Source organism: Diplotaxodon limnothrissa, linkage group LG8, assembly GCF_057381915.1.
Source record: "Diplotaxodon limnothrissa isolate DT_005_m linkage group LG8, D_limnothrissa_male_GT1.1, whole genome shotgun sequence".
NCBI lineage: Eukaryota > Metazoa > Chordata > Actinopteri > Cichliformes > Cichlidae > Diplotaxodon > Diplotaxodon limnothrissa.
In genome coordinates this window covers 3,658,261-3,680,269 of record NC_140603.1, presented here as the reverse complement: position 1 = coordinate 3,680,269, position 22,009 = coordinate 3,658,261, and the positions used below count along the sequence as shown (strand labels likewise).

The window sequence follows — 22,009 nt, the reverse complement described above, 5'->3', positions numbered from 1 at the left end:
TAATAAAAAATACAAAAGTCCCTTAAACTAGAACTATGATTTACAAAAATGACACATGACAAGCCAAATGAATTCTAAAATTACCTGAGGAATTCAATCCAACTCGACATACAACCTTTGCTTATGTTTTTTTTGTTCAGCCAGTGCTCTTAACACAACCCTAATTACAGTGTACCATTTTCACAGTTCAATTAGACATCTGCATGTATGACAAATCATGCATGCAGTGCATCATTTACCAGAATATGCACCTATTAAAAGAAACTATGACTCAAGAATATATATTTAAATTTACAGAGAACATACAGAGAACAAACTAATAGTGGAAGGCTGTTAATGCACAAATATACAATATACAACCAGCAGCAGAACAACAGTTCCACTCAGGAGAACATGTCCACCCATCTTAATGTGGTAGAAAAATTTCAGAATAGTTTATTCCAGTCTCTAGTTGCCTCCATGAGATGCCTCTGACCGTGGCCAATCCAATCCTCTTGACTGCTGAAGAGCCGACCACAAAACCAGCAGTCAAACATTACTTGCTCTTCTCTACAACCTGATAACGTTTTTACAACCTCATACTTCTTTTTGCTTTTTTTTTTGAGTTTCAATTTAAGGAGGAATCGCTCCCGGACAGAACTTTGAACCGGTCGAGATTTTGGATTGTCGAAATGAGATGCGTCTTTGGTTGAGGAATTCTTCCCTTGGGTGCCAAGCTCTAAGAGTGCTTGGACTGTTTTTTGAGACAGAGAGACCTTCGTGACAGCACCTTTGTACCTATTTACTACCTTCATGATGTTGGCCACTTCAGGAATGTCAGCATCTGGATGATTGAGCACCACTACAGGCTGGTTTCTACTAGGGCATTTGATCTGCTGTAGAGAATTCAATGGGGCAAGTCTAAGTGTCCGTTCTACCTCTTTGGCTACAGGTTTCCATAACAGAGTCTCTTTCTCAGTTGGTGGTTTACTCAGGAATCTTCTTGCCTTGTGCACTGCTCCTGGAAGTTCGTCAAATAATGCTTTCCTGCGCCTTTTCCTTTGGCTTGGAGGCCGAATTGGCCTTGGGGCGAGGACAGGTTTCTCTGAGTCACACAGTTGTTGTGCCTTTATAGTTGTCTGAGAAGGTGCACTGCAGGAATCAATGACATCTTTTTGTTTGGTATTGTGAATGGTGATCAACTTTTTTATTCCAGTGGAAGCAGCTGCATTAGTTTTGTTTGTCGACACCAGGAAACACTGAGTCTGGGGTCTGGTGGCCAAAAACAAAGGTTGATTATTTGAGGTGGGAGTGCCATTTGTAAGAAGGCTACTAGTGGGTGTGACAATTTTAAATATAACTTTGTTTCCAGAGCCCTCATTCGTCTGGCTGCAATGAGTTCCATTGTTTGGCTCTTGGTTGTTCAAAAGTAGGCTTGATTTGGGTTGAGAAATGTACCGCAGCAAGAAGGCTTGCCGACCAGTCTGCAGTGCGCTGGGTTTGTCTGCACTACTCACTGGCATCGCTAGCACTGGCCGTGAGTTAAGTGGGAGCTGGGCACTTGCCAGTCTGAGGGCAGGAGTATTAGCGGCCTGGACAAAAGGAACAGACCTTTGTACTAAGTAGCACGTTGACTGAGACTTTGCAGTTTTGTCTGAAGTTGTATTTTGTGATGTGCTTGAAAAGAGTACAGGGCATTTTAAACCTGCACTGTTAATAAGGTAGTGATTTAAACCGGTACCAAAACCTGGTTGAACACCAGAAAGAAGAGCGGTCCCTTTTTCAGCAGTTCCAGGTTTTATTGCTTGTACACCTATCCTTTTGCTGTCTGGATTTAGACCTGTGGTTTTACTTGAACTTTCAACGTAAGACACATTGATTTGAGGCTTTGCAGAATTTGCTATGAGTTTAAAGCCTGGGGTAGCCTTGACCTGCACTGGCATTGCAAATTGGTTCTCACTAGCCCTAGTCAGGAGTACTGGCTGATTAGCCTCTGGTAGCTGAAGAATTCGCACAGTTCTTTTTGTTGGTTTTAAAGAATCATTGTTTGCACTTGAAGAACCCGTTCTTTCCTTGTTAAGCTGTTGAGTAATGATTGCATCAGAATGTTCTTCCACAAAATTGCCAAGGGATGTTAAACTACTCGTAGGCTGTCTTTTAGATATCGGAATGGTCTCTTCCTCAATTTTGACAATATTGAAGTCTTGGAGCACATCATCGGGATTTTCTTCTGTCAGAGGACCATCAACATTAGATATACACTCATCAACTTCAGTGTCACTATTTGCACTTTCTGTGCATTGTTCTGGTAATCCTGCTGATGTCAAGTTGAAGTGTGATGATTTAGAGGTATGTCTTTTATTTGCAGAGTTATCATCCGAATTATTCTCCAAGTTTGGGGTGATGTTTGATGAAATGTTGAAAGCATCCTTCGAATAATTGTGAAAAGTAAATACTTCTTGGTTTGGTGAGTCCTGAATACATTTCTCCGAGCCAATGGCATTTTCTCTGCAGCTAACTGAATTTGGTGGAGACAGCTGTGATGGGCAACACGATGTATGTTTTGCATTTTCCTGTCTGTTTTTATGTACAATCTCAGTTCTAAACCTATCATTTTTATCTGATGAAATGTGGAATGACTGATGTCCATTTTCCATAGTGTTAAAAGCAGAATTCCCTTTGTGCTCATCAGTTAGGCTGCAAATGCTGTCAGGTGTGGATAGCTCATTTACTGCTTTAGGCTCCTCGTCGATTTTTCTAAAGATGGGTTTGGGAAGCAGTGTATCTTGAGCAAACTTTGAAGGTGAAGATAAACCACTGACCTTAACAGAACACACTGTTGCAGGGTGGCTGGAAACACCATGGCAGTTACAAGGACTGGGAGTTTGGGTAACTGACTTACTTTTCAAGTTCATTTCTTCCATAGAGCTTGTTTCATTTGGATGATGTGCCTGATCCAACTCATTTCTTGTGGGACATGAGACATCTGCACAATTTAATGATGTATCTAATATAGCATTTGTTTGTTCTCCAACACTTTCAATATGTGGAGTTGAACTTAGGGCCCCAACTGATGTTTCCTCCTCCTCAATTTTTACTTTAACTGCCAAAATATCCTCTTGATCTATCTGTATGCAAGATCCACTTCTTGGTGAAACAGCTAAGCACTGTGATGTTAAGCTCCTGCTATCAGAGCAAAGCTCATTCTCAGAGTTTTTACTTTTATCAAACACAGAATTTAGTGTGGAGAACCCCCCTTCAGCAACGGAATGATTCTGATCTTGCTTTGTTGTTGGGATTACTTTGAGAACTAAATGTTTTTTTCCATCGACCATCTTGAATCCCATAACTTTAGTTGTACAGTTAGGGGGGAGGGAGATTTTGTTCTTAACCATTAGAACAGTCAGTCCGTTAGCATTGTTGTGACTTCCACTATCAGAGGCTGGACAATTGTCACATTCCTCCAACGTGATTGGTGTTGACTGTTCTGTATTATGGGAAACTTTGCTCAAAGTTTTGTCCTTTTTTGCTACAGTCCCATCAACAAAGTGCTGGGTGTCCTCTAAGGATTTGTCTGGCTTAATTAGTTTGCCACTTTGATATTGTTTCGATATCCTTTGAGTCTCCTGTGACTCACTATTCTTTTTAAGCATCAATTTCAAGTTCACAGATGAATTTGCTGGTGAGCCATTGTCTTCTATCGCCTTCCATGCATTTTTTCTTTCTGTCACCTCTTTGTGAACAGCTGCCATGTGTTTTTTAAGGTACTCACTTCTTGCTGCACCATATCCACAGACTTGACATGTGAAAGGAAATGTACCTGTGTGAGCTTTCATGTGCTTCTGGTGATCCTCTTCATTCAAGCTAATATGTTTGCATTTCAAACACTTCCAATGACTTTCATTATGATGATGGATATGCTGGACAAATGTCCCTGCATCCACAGTTGTAAACTCACACCAGTCACAGCTGAACTGTCCATTTACACTGTGGCACATGATGTAGTGTCTAGTAAGCAAAAGGAGAGAGTACTGCACATCATCATTACAAAGTTCACATGTAACCAAAGTATTTCTGTGCTCAATCCGATGGCGCTGAAGAGCAGGAAACTCATTTGTGACAAAATCACATAAATCACAAGGGTATGTAGGAAGGGTTCCTCTGTGAACTGCTCTAAAATGTTTGAGAAGGTCATTGGGGCTAAAAGTACAGTTATCTTTACAAACTGAGCATCCAAAACTCAAAATTTTGCCAGAGAATACAGCCCCTTGTTGAATTTTACAATGGGCTTTGTTAAGAGGGTTTTTATCTTTCCTAGTGGAAGTCCCATTATCCTTAATGGCAGATTCTTCTGAATTGCTGAAGAGCGACCCATCTGTTACATCTCTGAAATGTTTATACAGAAAGTCTTTTACTTTTTCCTTTTCATCCTCTATTACAGATCTGTTGCAGTTTTTTGGAGAGTCATATGGTAATCCATCTTCTTCCATTGTTGCAAGTATGAAGGTTTCTGTAAGACATCAAATATATTCTTGATTAATACAAGTGGAGAGATGCACCAACACACACACATACACACACGCTAATCTGGGACTGGGTAATGGCAGCTTTGCTAACTGCTGCAACCACATTTAAAAGAAACTTTGAACTTTATATTTATACCTGCTGTTATGGCAGAGGAAGCCAGAAGTCGTCAAAAACCATAAGCCAAGACTTGATTTTTTCCACAAACAGTTTTCAAAGTGTTCCAAAGTCTCCCCCTGTATATCTGTATGTCTTTGAGGTCCTGAGGTGGAATATCATTTAAATCCCAGTATGAAATCAACATCATCATACACATGTCTTCAATCCACATGCAGTAGATCTGGTGTGACATGCCAAGTTACAAAAATTGAGAGGTGCACGACTGGCTGACACACCACAAAGTGTTGTGTGTTCTATGCCCGCTGAGATATATGTAATCTCTCCACTGTGTCCTAGGCCAACCCCAGGGCCTCTAGAACACCTCACCCAGAGGAGTACCGGTTCTACTCTGAGGTCCTCACCCTTTCTCTAAGAGCGTGAGGAGCTCAGCCAACCGAAAGAGCCCAGCGAACCTTCAGAGAAAGCCAATTTCTGCTGCTTGTAACCAGTAAATTCACAGCTTCACTTTCACACTAAGCTCTCTTTTCACCACGACAGACTGGTGCCATGACCACATCACTGCAGCTGCAGCCCCAATTCGTAATCTCCTGTTACCCTCTTCCCTCACTTGTGAACAAGATCCCAAGATACTTCTCCTCCACTTGGGGGCAGGAACTTGTCCCTGACCAGGAGTGGGCACTCCACCCTAATCCAGCTGAGGACCATGGCCTCAGACTTGGAGGTCTTTCACATTTACCTGTAAACCACTCTAGTGTGATCTGGAGGCCAGTACCAAACTATATCATCCACAAAAAGTAAAGATGAGGTTCGGAGGTTACCAAGGCGGAAGCCTGCCACCACTTGGCTATGCTTAAATATTCTATCCAAACAATTTATAAACAAACTAATGACAAAGGGCAGCCCTGGAGGAGTTCAGCACCCACTGGAAATGAGTCAGACTTTTTGCAGTCAATGTGGACCGAGCTCTAGCTGTGGTTGTACAGAGATTGAATGGCTTGTAACAATCAGCCAGACACCTCATACTCCCATAAAACTCCCCACAGGATACCCTGAGGGATGCAGTTGAATCCAAATCTAAAAAACAAAACAAAAAAAACAAACACATGTAGACTGGCTGGACAGACTCCCAAGAAAAGCCCAGCCACTCGCCTAAATGACTAGACCAGTTGCACTCACTCCAATCATTACAAAGTGCTTCGAGAGAGTGGTGCTGGCCTACATCCAGAGCAACATCCCAGACACTCTCCCCTGCAGTATGCCCACTGGCCCAATAGGTCCACGTCAGACACCATTGCTGCTGCCCTTCACTATTCCCTCACCCACCTGGAAAACAAAGGCTCATACCATCAAGGTACTTTTTGTTGATTACAGCTCTGCCTTCAATACTGTCATTCCACACAAACTCACTCACAATCTGGCAACACTCGGCCTACACCCCACCCCTATGTGACTGGCTACAGGACTTTTTGACTGGCAGGCCCCAGTCCATCAGGATTGGCAACAGGACTTCAGCCAGCATTATTACTAACACTGGAGTTCCACAGGGTTGCGTCCTCAGTCCCATCCTCTACACCCTGTACACCCACGACTGTGTCGCCTCCAATAGGGATAACACCATACTGAAGTTGGCGGATGACACTGCAGTGATTGGTCGCATCACTGGAGGAGACGAAGTGCCTTATAGGAGAAAGGTGGCCGATATGGTGTCATGGTGTGAGGACAACAACCTCACCCTCAAAACTGATAAGAGTGAAGTGGAGAGGGTGAGCAGCTTTAGATACCTAGGCATCTACATCACTGAGGACCTCACCTGGACACTGAACACCACACAGCTGGTCCAGAAGGCTCAGCAGTGGCTGTATTTCCTGAGGAGGGTGAGGAAATTTGGTATGTCAGCCAAGATCCTCAGCAGGTTCTAAGGCTGCACTGTGGAGAGCACACTGACCAGCTGCATCACTGCATGGTACAGCAGCACTGCTGCCATGGACTGCAAATGCCTGCAGAGAGTGATATCAACTGCGGGGAGAAGATCATCAGGACCCCGCTGCCGTCTCTGCAGAGCATCTACCATCGCAGAGTCCAGAGGAGACCTACCTCCATCCTCAAAGACCCCACACACCCTCAGCACGGACTGTTCACACTTCTGCCCTCGGGACGAAGGTTTAGAAGTGTGAAATCTACAACATCCCGACTCAACAACTCCTTCTTCCCCACTGCTATCAGAGTCTTGAACAGCTGACCTATTTTAACAGTAATAATTATTTTTGCACATCAGGTCATCTCACATAACCAGCATATTAAGCTCTTTTGCACATAAATCTATTTGACACTTATTTTTTGTCTCCACTTATTTATTCCTGGTATTTGTATTTAATCTATGTGTACATATTAACCGGCATCTGCATATGGACAGCAGAGAAAGAATTTCACTGTACAGAGAAATGCTTTTTCTTTGCACACATGACAATAAACCCTTTCAATCTTGATCACTCGAATATCCTCAAGAGGATAAAGAGTGTTGTCATTAGTGTTGGGCAATATGAGGAAAATCCAATATTGCAATATTTTGGGATATATCGCGATACACAATTAATATTGTGATGTGTCTTGAGCCCCAGCACCCTCGGATCATGAATATTTGAATCTCTTAATTTTTAGTCTTCTCCCCACACAGTTATATCGTCGAATTTTATACTCTTAGTGTGGTTATATTTATTTCAGGATGGCATCAAATAGCAGTTTTTTTAAAGTACTGGTATACAAAGAGCAAATAAATCCAATACTGTGACATCACTGTGACCGGGGCGACCGTGGCTCAGGGAATTGGGAAGCTCATCTGTAACCGGAAGGTTGCCGGTTCGATCCCCCTGCTGTCCTGGTCGTTGTGTCCTTGGACAAGACACTTTACCCTACCGCCTACTGGTGTTGGCCAGAGGGGCCGATGGCGCGATACGGCAGCCTCACTTCTGTCAGTCTGCCCCAGGGCAGCTGTGGCTACACCTGTAGCTGCCTCCACCAGTGTGTGAATGTGAGAGTGAATGAATAGTGGAATTGTAAAGCACTTTGGGTGCCTAGAAAAGTGCTAAATAAATGAAATCCATTATTATTATTATTATTATTATTATTATTATTATTATTATCATCATCATCACTATCACACAATGTGTCTCAAAGCTTATTAATGACATTAAACCTATATTTCTTTGGACATTTGCTGCGTTTTCACTTATTTTTCCACTTACCTATGAATAATCATCGGCATGATATACTGCCCTGAAATTCATGTTAAGAAATATTTTAGAGTTTACGTGGTGTAAGTAAAATACAGCTATATAACTAGCAAATTCCTTACATTTTTGATGCATCAATTCCAATTACAGATACCATTTGTTTTGTTTTTTGAGCAGAAAATGCATTCAAAAGCATTTCAAGAGCCTGGACATCATCAACATTTATGAAGCACTGTGGGATTGTCCAGGATGACTCAGATCTTAGACAGACAAACCATCTAAATTCACATTATGCTATTTGCATCTCCATTATATAGTCTGTGGATCGCAATAACGATTACTCCAAAAATATTCTTTTGCAAATGAGAAAATTATTTCAACAAAAACTGATAGTCAATTCATTAAGCACTGGGAGACAAACACAAACCAACAAATAAAACATGTCATGCCTGAAGTTAACAGCATTACTCAGGTAAGAATTAATGACATTATATAACCAGTTATTGTTACCTGTGCTCCTTTGGGAAAACCTTAACCAGTGTTCTGAAGAAAAGGAGTTTGTAGTGTGATCCCAATGTCTGGAAGACAGAGGCATACAATCACAAAAACAATTTCAACAACAATCCTTACTATTAACTGTAATAGTGTTATTAATAACCATGCATGCTCTGTATATCACAAGTATACATCAGTTGTTAAAGTTTTTTTTGGGACTTCTTCACATTAAAAAATATTTTATAAGAAAAAACAATTGTCCTACTGACCATGAACTGCTGTTTGTATTCTTCTACATGGCATACAGTACAGGCAAACATGACACCCCACAGGTAGTCAAAGTGAAACACAAATCTAATCTCTCTCTTTAGACCTACGTCTATGCTTGTGCATGCATTATTCTGCATTACCCCACCGCCAACTCTAATTCATCTTCACATCCTCCCTCTTATCATTGTTCATACAGCCCCAGGGTGGTGGACATCAGGTGAAGACCCCCAAAAAAACAACAAAAAACCCCAAAAACAAACAGCTGCTACAATCAGAAATCTACTGAACTGCTTTGTCCAGGAGTGTTGTCTATTGATTGAATCCTGGCTCCCGTCAAAAATCTCAGATAACTCAGTGGAGCTACTGGGCCGGACATTACAACCCCAGGACTGCAATAATGTCTCCAGTAAGGGAAGGGGCGGTGGACTCTGTGCTTATATGCTTCAGGGCTGGTACCATAACAGCAGAATTATAGACCGTCACTGCTCAAAACACCCTGATAACGACTGTGTTTAGTCTGTTCCTTCCCATTCCATGCAAGGCCACCTGGGTTGGCTGGAAGACTGTTTACTTAGCCTAGCAGGGCGAAGGACACTGTCTCAGCTGAATTCTGGACACGCACACACATACATATACACTAATATGCACACATTCATCCCCCCTCCCTTTCCAAACGCCTTCGATGCTTGTTCCCTCCTGGGAACACGGCGGGTCTGAGCCCACGCTGGAATGGTAGCACTGGGCAGGATGGCTGCTGTGTTTGCTTCGGATTACTCCTCACCCCCCACCCGACCCTGTGGCTTGTCACGTGCTCCATAATGTTGTGCTGTGGACATTTATGTGCTTTTTTGTGCAGAGGAGTTTGTTTCCTGTTCTCATGCTGTCCTCCCAGGAACCCAGCATGAGTGGAGGTCTCTTTTTTCCTCTTGTACTTTCCCATTGTAGTGGGGGGGGGGGGGGGGGGGGTCGGGGGGGGGGGGGTCCTATTTCACTGCAGGGCAACCTGCACGTGCCGATTAAAGCCTTGATTGATTGATTGATGGATAGATTGATAGACATGAGGAAACAAACTTCTCCAAGCACCTGGGTCATTAAGACATGGCCAGATGATGCTCTTCTCCAGCAATAGAACTGTTTTGATCTGACAGACTGGTACATCTTCGAACAGCACGACCTGGAGACCTTCACTCAGTTCTCTATACAGCACTGCCAGAGCCAGACTGAGGAGGGGCATAAAACAGGCCAAATAGGCCTACATGAGGAGTATTCCTAACTGACAACCCCCACCATGTGTGGAGAGGCATCCAAGCCCTCACCAACTGCAAAAGTCAGAGACTCCAACTGCCAACAGCATCCTCATGATCATAGAAGTGTTCAACACCCCCCTGGATTATGATGTCAGGAGGACACAGAGTGCTGAACCCTAGGAGAGCTTTCAGCCAGCCCAACACTGTGGGAAAAACCTGTGCGGACCAAATGACAAGGATCCTCATCAGGTTGTTTAACCTTCCTGACCCTATGCCACCATTTCCACCTGTCTGAAGGCCTCCACTATCATTCCCATCACCAAAAAGACTGGTATAGACAGCGTCAATGCCTACAGATCTATAGCCCTCACGTCTGTAGTCATAAAGTGTTTAGAGCTGGTAGTTCTCAGCACATCAGAGGCAGTCTTGCCCGTCCATTTCTTCATGTGTTCAATAATTCTTTTCCTGTGTCATGTAATTGGGTGTATTATTATACATAATTTATGGACATTGCATGGGTGGATTGGATGGTAAGAAAAAATATATATATATATATATACACAAAATTGGTGACATATTCATATTAAGTTGTGGGCAAAATACAACCCGGGAGCCACATATGCCTAGGCCGATTATGTCACAGCAAGGAGACAAAGGCTGTCCAAATTCGTAGGCTGCTCCAAATGCAGCCCACAAATGCGTCCTCCTTTTCCCCAGATTTGAAGGACGGGTCTGTGTATACTTCATGGTCCACCCTATTCCAGGATTCATTGTGAATCAAGGGTTGAAGAAATTTTTGGGGAAAAATGGCGGATGGTCGAAGAAAAGCGGTCCAGAAATAAACTTTTAAAAGTAAATACTAGGTTTTATCTCACCAAAATATCCAGCCAACCAAATGTTAGCATAGCAAAGAATCTTAAACAGTTATATTCAACTAACCTTCGGCTAAGTTACGTGATGTTAGTGATATCACCACTTAATGCGGCTTGGGTCATATGAGCTTTGGTTGGTTAATCAGTTCAGTTTTCTACTGAAGCTGCGTCTGTTTGGCAGTGTGGAGACAAACGTACTTAAAAATTAATAAAACGAGCAGACGGTTCACTCTTTAAGCTAAGTGTATTTACAGGGATCAAACATCTAATCCGTGAACTGTATTAAGGAAACAACTCTAAACTTCAGCACAGCATGGTTTAGTCTAAAAGAGGTCTCATCCTGTATAAACCACTAATAATAAGACAGTACATGGAGAGGTCCTCCTTCTGTTCCTGTGCCATTTTTGTCATGCTTATATCATACAACCTGAGCCTGTCACCTTTGTTATAAGCCCAATATTTCTGCAGGATTTTATGTCCTTTATCCAAAATATATTTAGTTAAAATATTTCTTTTTTAGTTGGATTGTACTTGTGGAGCTCTTTTAAATAAAAAGCTGAAAGAATTGTGAAAAGTTGTAAATTCAGAAAGGGTCTAAGTATTTTTTTAAGGATGTCATGTTTCTGTATCATCTCCTGTTAGACCCTCTTACCCAAAAATCAGCATATTTAATGCTCTGATACCTTCAACATCTTAAATTATATTGAACATTTTCTCTTCCAATAAATATTCACTGCAAAAGTTTGTCTTCCATTTTATCTGAAACATATAATGTTTAAATCTTTTTAGTTTATTTTCGGGATATGGGATATTGTCCTTAAATATAACTAAAGCCTTCAGACAATGGTCGCTGTATATTAATATTTGTCTGTTAGACAGTCACACAGGTATAAATGACAGAAGCTGGACGTCGTAGGCTAGCCCCTTCAATTTAATGGCCTTGCATTTCTGGTCTTCGCGGCCTACCTGGTCTACGTAGGCCGGGTTTTTCGAAGGATTTGGACACAGCGCATGTGTTCATCTTTTTTTGTTGCATAAAGAAACGGCGGGTGGAACCATCAGACCAAAGCACAGATTTCCACTGGTCTAATGCCATTCCTTGTTTTTCTTGGCCCAAAACAAATCTCTTCTGCTTGTTGCTTTTCCTTAATCTTGGTTTCTTAGCAGCTATTTGACCATAAAGGCCTGATTTGCACAATCTCCTCTGAACAGTTGATGTAGAGATGTGTCTGGTGACTGAAACTATCCTCAGCAGCAGAGGTAACTCTTGGTCTTCTTTTCCTGTGAGCTAGTTTTGCTGTAGCGCCTGTTTTTCGTCTGCACTTGGGGACACATTTAAAGTTTTATCAATTTTCTGCACCGACTAACCCTTCAGTTCTTAAAGTAATGATGGACTGGTGTTTTTCTTTACTTAGCTGACAGAATTCATATTATGGCAAGAACCAAAGAGTTGTCAGATACGGCTGTCATCTGTGTACCAACCCGACTTCTGCACAACATAGTTGATGGTCTGAACCCTGATAGTTCCAACCTCATTAAGAAGGCAAGAAATTCCACAAATGAACACTGGCAAGGCACATCTGTGAAAACCATTTCAGGTGACGACATCATGAAGCACAGTACGTATTACTCCACGAGGCTCCAAACTACGGTATCCATCAAGCGCTGCAGCTCCGTAGCTTACCAAAGTCGTACTAAAACATTTTAAGGCACACTGTCAATTTTTGAGAAAATGAAAGGAATTTAGGCGCTGCATGTCGTTAGCGCGGTTAGCTCGTTAGCACGGTTAGCTCGCTAACACATTGACGCCGTCCAGCCCCACGCACGGGGCGATCCGCGGTAACTCGTTAACGGAGATTTGCCATGTCCATCTTGTCGCTGCCTGCAGGTGAAGCTATGGGGGAGTTGTGTTCAGTGAACGAGAGGCGACAAAAGTGGACAAAAGTGAGGCAAACTTGGGGGTACACAAGTATAATTATAACGTAACATAGACTATATCGATATAAACGATATTGTCACATCTTATATCTCGTATAAAAATATATTGATATTTTTAAAAAAAACTCGATATATCGCCCAGCTCTAACAATGACACATCTGGATCACTAGTATGTACAGCCTGGGGGCACTCTGTGTGATGTGATGGTTAGTAATACTGGAGCAGCAGAGGAGACAGTCCTATCGCCATTCCTGATTACCTTGTACACCCTCAGATTTCAAATTTGAAACAGTGAAACATGCCACCTGCAGAAGTTCTCTGATGATACTGTAGTGCTTTGGTGTATTAAGGGTGGGCAGGAGTCGGAGTACAGGGAGTTGGTGAGAAACTTTGTGGAGTGGTCTGGAAGAAATCACCTCACATGAGAATGTTAGCAAGACAAAAGGTTGACTTCCGGTGGGGGAAAAAAAAAAAACAAAAAAAAAAAATGCTGCGTCTAGGCCAATCAAGATCATGGGTGAAGAGGTGCAAACAATGACAGCTACAGGCACTTTGGCGTTCACCTGAATGACAGACTGGATTGGAGGACCAACAGTGATGCTGTGCACAAGAAGGTGATGAGCAGACTTTATTTTCTAAGATCGCTTAGATCCTTTAACGCAGGGGTCGGCAACCTTGGGCACGCGTGCCAGGGTTAACTGATGGCACGACCAAATGCCCAATGGTGATTTTTCGTTTTTATGGGCTGATGAATTCTATTTTTTTTGGTAACGGTATAAACAATGAAAGGTGGTGGATTGGCCAGATGCTGGCAGATGTGTAAAAATAACTAAAATAGAAAAATAGAAACCACCACCAAAGTTGTTTGGTGGTGGTTTCTATGGCGGAGCTTCCACAGAGGCCAGCAGGTGGATCAGGGAGAGGGGAGGCAGGAGGAGCAGAGACCCGAGGCGGCCGCCGGTCCGAGTGTCAGGTGAACTGAACTTCAGGTAAGAAGTTACGACCTGCAGTCTATCTGGGTCAGATATAAACCAAGTTTAGGTGGAGTTTATTTTCGTTGTGCTGACTTTTTACAGTCAGTTACAATAACTCGTACTGCGTGCTAGCTAGCATGACGGAGTTTATATACAGCTGGGCGGGTGCTATGATGTTACTGATAGTGAACTTCATTTTATTCATAAGGTCAGTTAGTAGAGTTGCCATCCGTCCTGTAAAAAATGGAAACGTCCCGTATTCAGAGAAAATATCACGCATTTCGTATTGAGCTGAAAATGAACATGATTGTCCTGTACTTCAGCTAGAATGGAAAAGCTGGATTTATTCTGTCTCTTTACACTGTCAGCTGCCTCTTCTCCTCTCATTCTCTCCCGTTGCTACTTCAATCATGAAACTGATCAATGATCAGCTGATCGACTTTTCTCTCTTGTTTGTTTATCGCCCACTTTGCGCCAGAAGGAGGAAACTAGCGGATGTCGCACTAAACAACAGCAGCACGTTTAAGCTTGATCAGCTGTTGTTAGAATTTATTTAATATTAATTTCTAGTATCAGCTGATGTTTGCTGGAGCCACAGCTGTAAAGCTGCTGGTCATGATGTCGGTTTGGATATGTGGTGAGAGGGAAACATGAAGATGAAACCAGGAGATGTCCTTACTGGATCATCAGAGCTGTGATGGAGAAACAGGTTTACCTTTTAGGTGACATGAATCAGTTGAAGGGAAGTTCTGAACTGTTTCTGAGAGACAAATAACACCAGGATCCTCTGTAGCTGATAGCTGGTAACTGTGCAGGGGCGGGTCTAGCAAAGTTTTGCCAGGGGGGCCAGGTAGGGCATTAACAGGGAAAGGGGGGCATAAAGAAATACTTTTCTTCCCTATTCTCATTTAAAATGTCTCACTTTTAATAAATAATTATCTGAATCTTCCAACCAAAGTTTTTATCTGATGTAAAATGTATAGAAATCATACATATACCAACAAGACGGCGTACATCACTGTCACAACAGCATCTGTTTTAATTCAAAGGCTTTATGGCTTTTCCCATACCTGGTGGGCCGGTCTCTAGTCAAAATGCCTGGGCCCGTTTTTTGTCCCAGTCCAGCCTTGGGCACGGCATGCAGTGAGTTAATCTGAGAAGGTGCATTAAAAAAAATAAATGGCCGGGCCAGCGGTGCACATTGCAAATTAGCTCGAATAGACACATTAGTTGTGCTGCTTCTTAATGACGGTATCTTAGCTAACAACCCCAACTACCAGATTCAATTTGTAATTGGCTAAAAATAACTTTGCCTACTGGTGAGAGGGACGTTGTTAGCTGTCAGTTTTTTCAAGCGATGTTGAAATTTCCACATTCAGACACTTCAAATGCTTCAGGAGCTGTCCGCTCAGCGCAGCATCAGCACCACGGAAATACACGGATACATTTGTACTCGAGACAGTATGAATGCTGGACACTCGGAGACCTGTGTCTCTGAGTGGGAGACCAAAGATCACATTAACATGTGTGTCTCTGTATTAACAAACATGCCATATTGGCCCAGTTTATTTTTCTTATCATTGTTGTGAGGAGACCATAAATAGCATTTGCACTCTCTGTTGTATTTGCTGTTATGGATAAAAAGTGTATTTTTTTGTTTCAAAATAGCTGATAACTATTCGCTGATAGCTGCCAACATCTGCAAACAAATATAATTCTATAAAGTTGTTCTATATTGTGTGTAACTGTTCATATAGAGCGTTATTAAATTTATTGCTAATGCAATCATATGGCACATTGACTTATGAGGAAATTTTAGATGGCACTCATCAGAAAGGTTGCCTACCCCTGCTTTAATTGGGGGGGGGGGGGGGGGGGGGGTGTCAGCAATGCCATCAGAATAAAGAAGGCTGGAAGCATCATTGGTCAGAATTTGGAGATGTCCGAGTCAGTTTGGGACAGGGAGGTCATTCAACTAACTGCACTCCATCATGGACAACCCATTACACCCACTCCACTTCATACTTCTGAAGTGGAGCAGCAGAACTCCTTCTCGCTCAAACTGACTGAAAATAACGGCCACGCTCTGCATGGACAAGCACCAACATACATCTGTGATCTTTTACATCCCCAGCAGGTCCCTGAGGTCATGTGATCAGGACTTGCTAGTTGTCCAAAAGGTGACAGAGCTTTTTGTAACTGTGGCCCCAGACTTTGGAACTCCCTCACATTGAGTTTTAGATTTGTGGACTCAGTCATGTCTTTCAAAAACACACCTAAAAACTCATCTTTTTAAACTTGCTTTTGGTTGATTTTTGTTTTTATGTTTTAGCTTCTGTGAAGCACTTTATGATTTTATCTTGAAAGGTGTTGTATAAATAAATTTTACTTACTTATAGAACACTTCGGGAAATTATTTGTACCATTCTCTAAAAAGCTTTATAACTTAATTTTGTGACAGGTGAGGACATCGGTTAGGCATGAGATCCCAAATATATTTTTGTTTTATACGATCATGCAGCTGTTTTTCTTAGATTTATTGTTTACATGTTATTTATTAATGAAATTTGCACTTCCCTCTTGTAAAATGTCAGTCTTAGTTTTATTGTTTTTAAACCATTTCATTTTTACTTCCCTGTTTTCAATTACTAAAATTCCTGCACAATCTTAGTATAAGGCCCTTACCAGGTGCCTGTGAGACTTAAACTGTGTTGCTTCTTTGTTGTATGTAGTAGACTGTACAGAGATTAAAAACACATCATGTTTAAAAAAAAAAGTTAACTCAAAAGCTGACAGTCCAGGCAGAGATTGGAGCGTGTGTTATGCTAGTAGCAGCTAACGCAGCCTATAAAAGAGAAGTTGCATCCAACAATTTACTTTTTTGCACAGTGCAACTGTTAAAACGAATGCATTCTTCAACATTTGTAATGAACTCTTTTAAAATCCAACAGAATTCTTCTTCACTTATTCCTGATATACACTACCAATCAAAAATTTGGACACCTTCTCATTCAATGTTTTTTCTTTATTCTTACATTTCTTTATTATTTTTTTTCTTCTTATGTAGCAAAGAAGGAAAAAAAAGTATAAATAACTCTAAATACATCTTCTATTTTAGATTCCTCAAAGTAGCAACCCTTTGCATTGTTGACAGTACTGCAAAACCCTTGATGTTCTCTCGATGAGCTTCATGATGTCGTCACCTGAAAATGGTTTCATTTCACAGGTGTGCCTGTCAGGGTTCATTTGTTGAATTTCTTGCCTTCTTAATGAGGCTGGAACTATCAGGTGTGTTGTGCAGAAGTCAGGTTGGTACACAGCTAGCAGCCCAATTTGGCAACTGTTAGAATTCACATTATGGGAAGAACCAATCAGCTACTGTAAGTAAAGAGAAACTTCAGCCCATCATTACTTTAAGAACTGAAGGGCAGCCAGTCTGGAAAACTGCTAAAACTTTAAATGTCTGTGAAGGTTCTCAGTCATCCAGGTCATCGTAGTCAAAGGAGCTTGCAAAGAAAAGCGTCTGGACTTCTTTAAGTTGCTTGAAGACGTTTCACCTCTCATCCGAGAAGCTTCTTCAGTTCTGAAGAACTTAATGATAACTTAATTTTGTGACAGGTGAGGACATCGGTTAGGCATGAGATCCCAAATATATTTTTGTTTTATACGATCATGCAGCTGTTTTTCTTAGATTTATTGTTTACATGTTATTTATTAATGCAATTTGCACTTCCCTCTTGTAAAATGTCAGTCTTAGTAGGGCTGGGCGATATGACCCAAAATTCATATCTCGATATTTTTTAGCTGGATGGCGATATAAGATATATATCTCGATATTTTTTTTAAGCCATAAAGTAAGAACAAAAAGAGTTCTTAGTCAAAGCTGTGTCCCAGATGTCACACAGGCACTTTTATTAACATACAGCACAGATGTACATGAAAAATTACTCAAAATTAAATTATGAGCATTCATTAAATAATAATGCTCCATAAATAAAAGAAAACAAGGTTGTTTTTGTGCTAAACAAAGAGCTCACAATTGTGCAGTCAAAATGTAAACTAAAAGACGCTGAGCGTAATAACAAAGACAGACAGATTTTACAGCTGCTCTGTTCCCAAGTTTTACTGTGTGACTGATAGCCTGGAGTTTGAAATCCGCTTCATAACCACGTCTCTTACAGGTGCCATTTATGGTCCTTATACACACACAATACGGTAATATTACGTTGATGCACAGTACGTATCACTCCGCGAAGCTCCTCGGTAGCCGTAATGCGCCGACAATCTATCAAGCGGTGCAGCTCCGTAGCTTACCAAAGTCGTACTCAAACATTTTTGACAGATTGCTGAGCGCCGTGTACCACATAAAATCGGTTCGCGGCCACCAAGCACAACCAGAATTCATACATAAGGCGCGCTATCAACTTTTGAGAGAATGAAAGGATTTTAGGGTTAGCGCTGTTAGCTCGTTAGCACGGTTAGCTCGTTAGCATGTTTAGCTCGTTAGCACGTTGACGCCGTCCAGCCCCACGCATGGGGCGATGCGCAGTAACTCGTTAACGGAGATTTGCCGTGTCCGTCTTGTCGCTGCCTGCACGTGAAGCGATGGGGTAGGAGGGGGAGTTGTCTTCAGTGAAGGCGAGGCGGAGTAACGTTGCGTAGAGACAAAAGTGGACGAAAGAGAGGCAAACTTGCGGCTCCACAACTATAATTATAACGTAACATAGACTATATCGATATAAAGGATATTGTCACATCTTATATCTCGTATAAAAATATATCGATATGTTTTAAAAACTCGATATATCGCCCAGCTCTAAGTCTTAGTTTTATTGTTTTTAAACCAGAACTGAAGAAGCTTCTCGGATGAGAGGTGAAAGGTCTTCAAGCAACTTAAAGAAGTCCAGACGCTTTTCTTTGCAAGCTCCTTTGACTAAAACTTTAAATCTGTCTCCAAATGCAGTCACAGAAACCATCAAGCGCTACGATGAAACTGACTCACATGAGGACCGCCCCAGGAAAGGAAGCCCACCTCTGCTGCTGAGGGTTAATTCATACAAGACACCAGCCTCAGAAATCACAAGTTAACAGCACCTCAGATTAGAGCCCAGATAGATGCCACACAGAGCTCCAGTAGCAGACACATTTCTACATCAACTGTTCAAAGGAGACTGTGTGAATCAGGCCTTTATGGTCAAATAGCTGCTAAGAAACCATAACTAAGGAAAAGCAACAAGCAGAAGAGATTTGTTTGGGCCAAATTTCTATGTTGTAGATACATATAAAAGATATAAAATATATGAAGCAAGATACATGGAATTATGTAGCAAAAAAAGTTGATAAACATGTCTTTATTATTTATTTTTTTGACACCACTGGAAACCCGTGGCCTTCTCTCAATGAACATCATGATGTAGTCACCTGAAATGGTTTTCACTTCACAGATGTGCCTCGTCAGGGTTCATTTGTGGAATTTCTTTACTTCTGAATCGGTTCGAATCATCAACTATGTTGTGCAGAAGTCTAATTGGTACACAGATGACAGCCGTATCTGACAACTCTTTGGTTCTTGCCATAATATGAATTCTGTCAACTAACTAAAGAACTTTGAATGTCCCCAAGTGCAGACAAAAAACAGGCGCTACAGCAAAACTAGCTCACAGGAAAAGAAGACGAAGAATCACCTCTGCTGCTGAGGATAGTTTCAGCACAGTCACCAGACTCAGAAATTGAAAGTGAATAGCACCTCAGATTAGAGCCCAGATAGATGCAACACATCTCTACATGAACTGTTCAGAGTAGACTGTGCAAATCAGGCCTTTATGGTCAATCAGCTGCTAAGAAACCACGACTAAGGAAAAGCAACAAGCAGAAGAGATTTGTTTGGGCCAAGAAACACAAGGAGTGGACATTAGACCAGTGGAAATCTGTGCTTTGGTCTGATGAGTCCAAATTTGAGATCTTTGGTTCCACCAACTGTCTTTGGCGACGCAGAAAAGGTGATTGGATGGTCTCTACATGCATGGTTCCCACTGTGAAGAATGGAGGAGGAGGTGTGATGGTGCTTTGGTGGTGACACCATTGTGGATTTAGTCAAAACTCAGGGCACACTTAACTAGGATGGCAACCACAGCATCCTGCAGCAACATGCCATTCCATCTGCTTTGCGTTTAGTTCGACCATCATTTATTTTTCAACAGGACAGTGACCCCAAACACACCTCCAGGCTATCTGACCAATAAGGAAAGTGATGCGCCAGATTGCCTGGCCTCCACAGTCACCTGACCTAAACCCAATTGACATGGATTGGGATGAGATGGATCAAAAAAGGAAGCCAAAAGAGCCAACAAGTGCTCAGCATCTCTGGGAACTGCTTCAAGACTGTTGTAAAACCATTTCTGGTGACTACCTCATGAAGGTTATTGAGAGAATGCCAAGAGTGCGCAAAGCAGTAATCAAAGCAAAGGGTCGCTATTTTGAAAAATCTAAAACCTAAAACATCTTTTGAGTTATTTCACACAGTTTGGTTTACTACATAATTCAATATGTATTCATTCATAGTTTTGATTGCTTCAGTTAGAATCTACAATGTAAATAGTCATAAAATAAAGAAAATCCATTGGATGAGAAGGTGTGTCTAAACTTTTGACTTTTACTGTATGGGCAGTGGTCTAGGGAAAATAATACAAATTAATGTAACCTTGTTACTGCCACTACAGCGTTACATCAGTGTGCAGCTGACCAGGTCTCACTCAACCTTGTGGATGAGGAAGCCATGTTGGGAGGAAAAATGGCTGCCGTGATTTTATGACTTAGTTACTTCAGTCAAAAAAAGGAGAAAAAAAGAAAACCTTTTTGTATTAACACTATACTGTCACATACTTTAAAAAACGTGTATATAGCCCTAGCATAGAGCATGGAAAAAATAGTATCAAAACATAATATGCTATACATATAAACCTAGTCAATTTTAATTAAGCATTATAAAGTGGACACATGAAAGTAATTCTAATGCCATTTAAAGTGACCAGGATTTCGTTCAACATCATGAATGCAGAGAGGTAGGCTGCTCTATGCTCACAACCCCTTGATGGGCAGATATAAAAGAAGCTTGGGCATGAGAAAAAAAGTTGCACCGTGTCAAAACTATATAACATAGGTAATATAACACGCCGATATGTACAAAATATGAAGCTGTACCACAGCTAGAAAGTTCGACATCTTAATATAATTTCCGCGTACTTTTCCGGGTAACTTGCTCTATAGTCGTTTAAGTTTAGGAAACGCGAGGGAGAGCTGCACCAGTGGGAGAATTAAAGGCTGCAAGACGAACAACAACAAAGGAGTCTGCGGTGTACGCGGTGACAGTTCAGCGTACTGTGCCCGATTTTTTTAAATTATTTTTTCCCATTTAGTCGGAAATATACGAGCCACTTCACGACAGGGTTAGTGTCGGTGGAGTTTAATAAGCAGTTATTTTACACCAAAATAAAGCCCCCACCCACGCAAAGACATTCAAAGTTACGGGAAACCAGTTATTTCTTACTATGAACTCGATGGAAGTTCAGGCGGCGTCCCGTCTACGTCCAGCATCATAAAGACAATGTTCAGCTTGAAAAAATACACAACAGAAACATTTTCCTTCTTCCTCTCCTCTCCTCTCTGTGGATCCACAGCGACGGCGGCCATGACAGTCCATCCGGGTACTGCTGTGTTCTTGACACTCACGTAGAAGCGGATGAATATGTATTGCTTGTAAAGACAGAACTAGTGCCATAAGGGAGGATTTTTTTTTATTCGTATAAAACCGTGTTCAATAAAATGGAAATTTATTCCACTATACGAGACGCCCGTAGAGGAACCTGCAGCATGAGCCTTACGTCATCTTTGGCCTCAGTGTGTGTGTGTGTGTGTGTGTGTGAACCAGATAGGGGGAAGAAGAAGCAACGAGCAGCAATGGCGGATACACGCCATTTCCTGTTCAGTGTGTTGCTTGTTGCTTGAATGCCTTTATTTTCTCCGACACGAGAATGTTTTATGTATAATTCTAAATCTGCAGATGAATCCGTCTCTTTATGATCTCAGTATGATGCACAGATTCCATGTAGGTTATTGACACAGCAGCCCATACAGACATGCAGTAATGGATGAAGCTGAGAAGCTTACAAATGGTTACTTCATTGCCCCCCTGGCACAGGAGCACGGAGCACTGTGTACCGAGCATGTTTCAGATATTACTGTACAGAAGCTCAGTGTGAGGGGTGTAAGTGTGTGGGATTAACTTGTGTCAGCAGAAATAGGTGGATTATTTATTTGTTGATAATTTATGTATGTATGATGCACACTAGCTACATGTATG

General features: G+C 41.7%; 1 protein-coding gene across 1 annotated transcript; it reads right to left on the bottom strand.

Moving 5' to 3' along the window:
* Window positions 1-394: 394 nt before the first annotated feature.
* LOC146626129 (zinc finger protein 518A) lies at window positions 395-21,525 on the bottom strand. The gene is made up of 3 exons (XM_085360334.1): window positions 21,197-21,525; window positions 8,364-8,431; window positions 395-4,489 (listed from the first exon to the last, which is right to left on the bottom strand). Exon 3 carries the CDS (start codon window positions 4,467-4,469, stop codon window positions 426-428), a length of 4,044 nt encoding a protein of 1,347 aa, XP_085216460.1. The 5' UTR covers window positions 4,470-4,489; window positions 8,364-8,431; window positions 21,197-21,525; the 3' UTR covers window positions 395-425.
* Window positions 21,526-22,009: the final 484 nt, after the last annotated feature.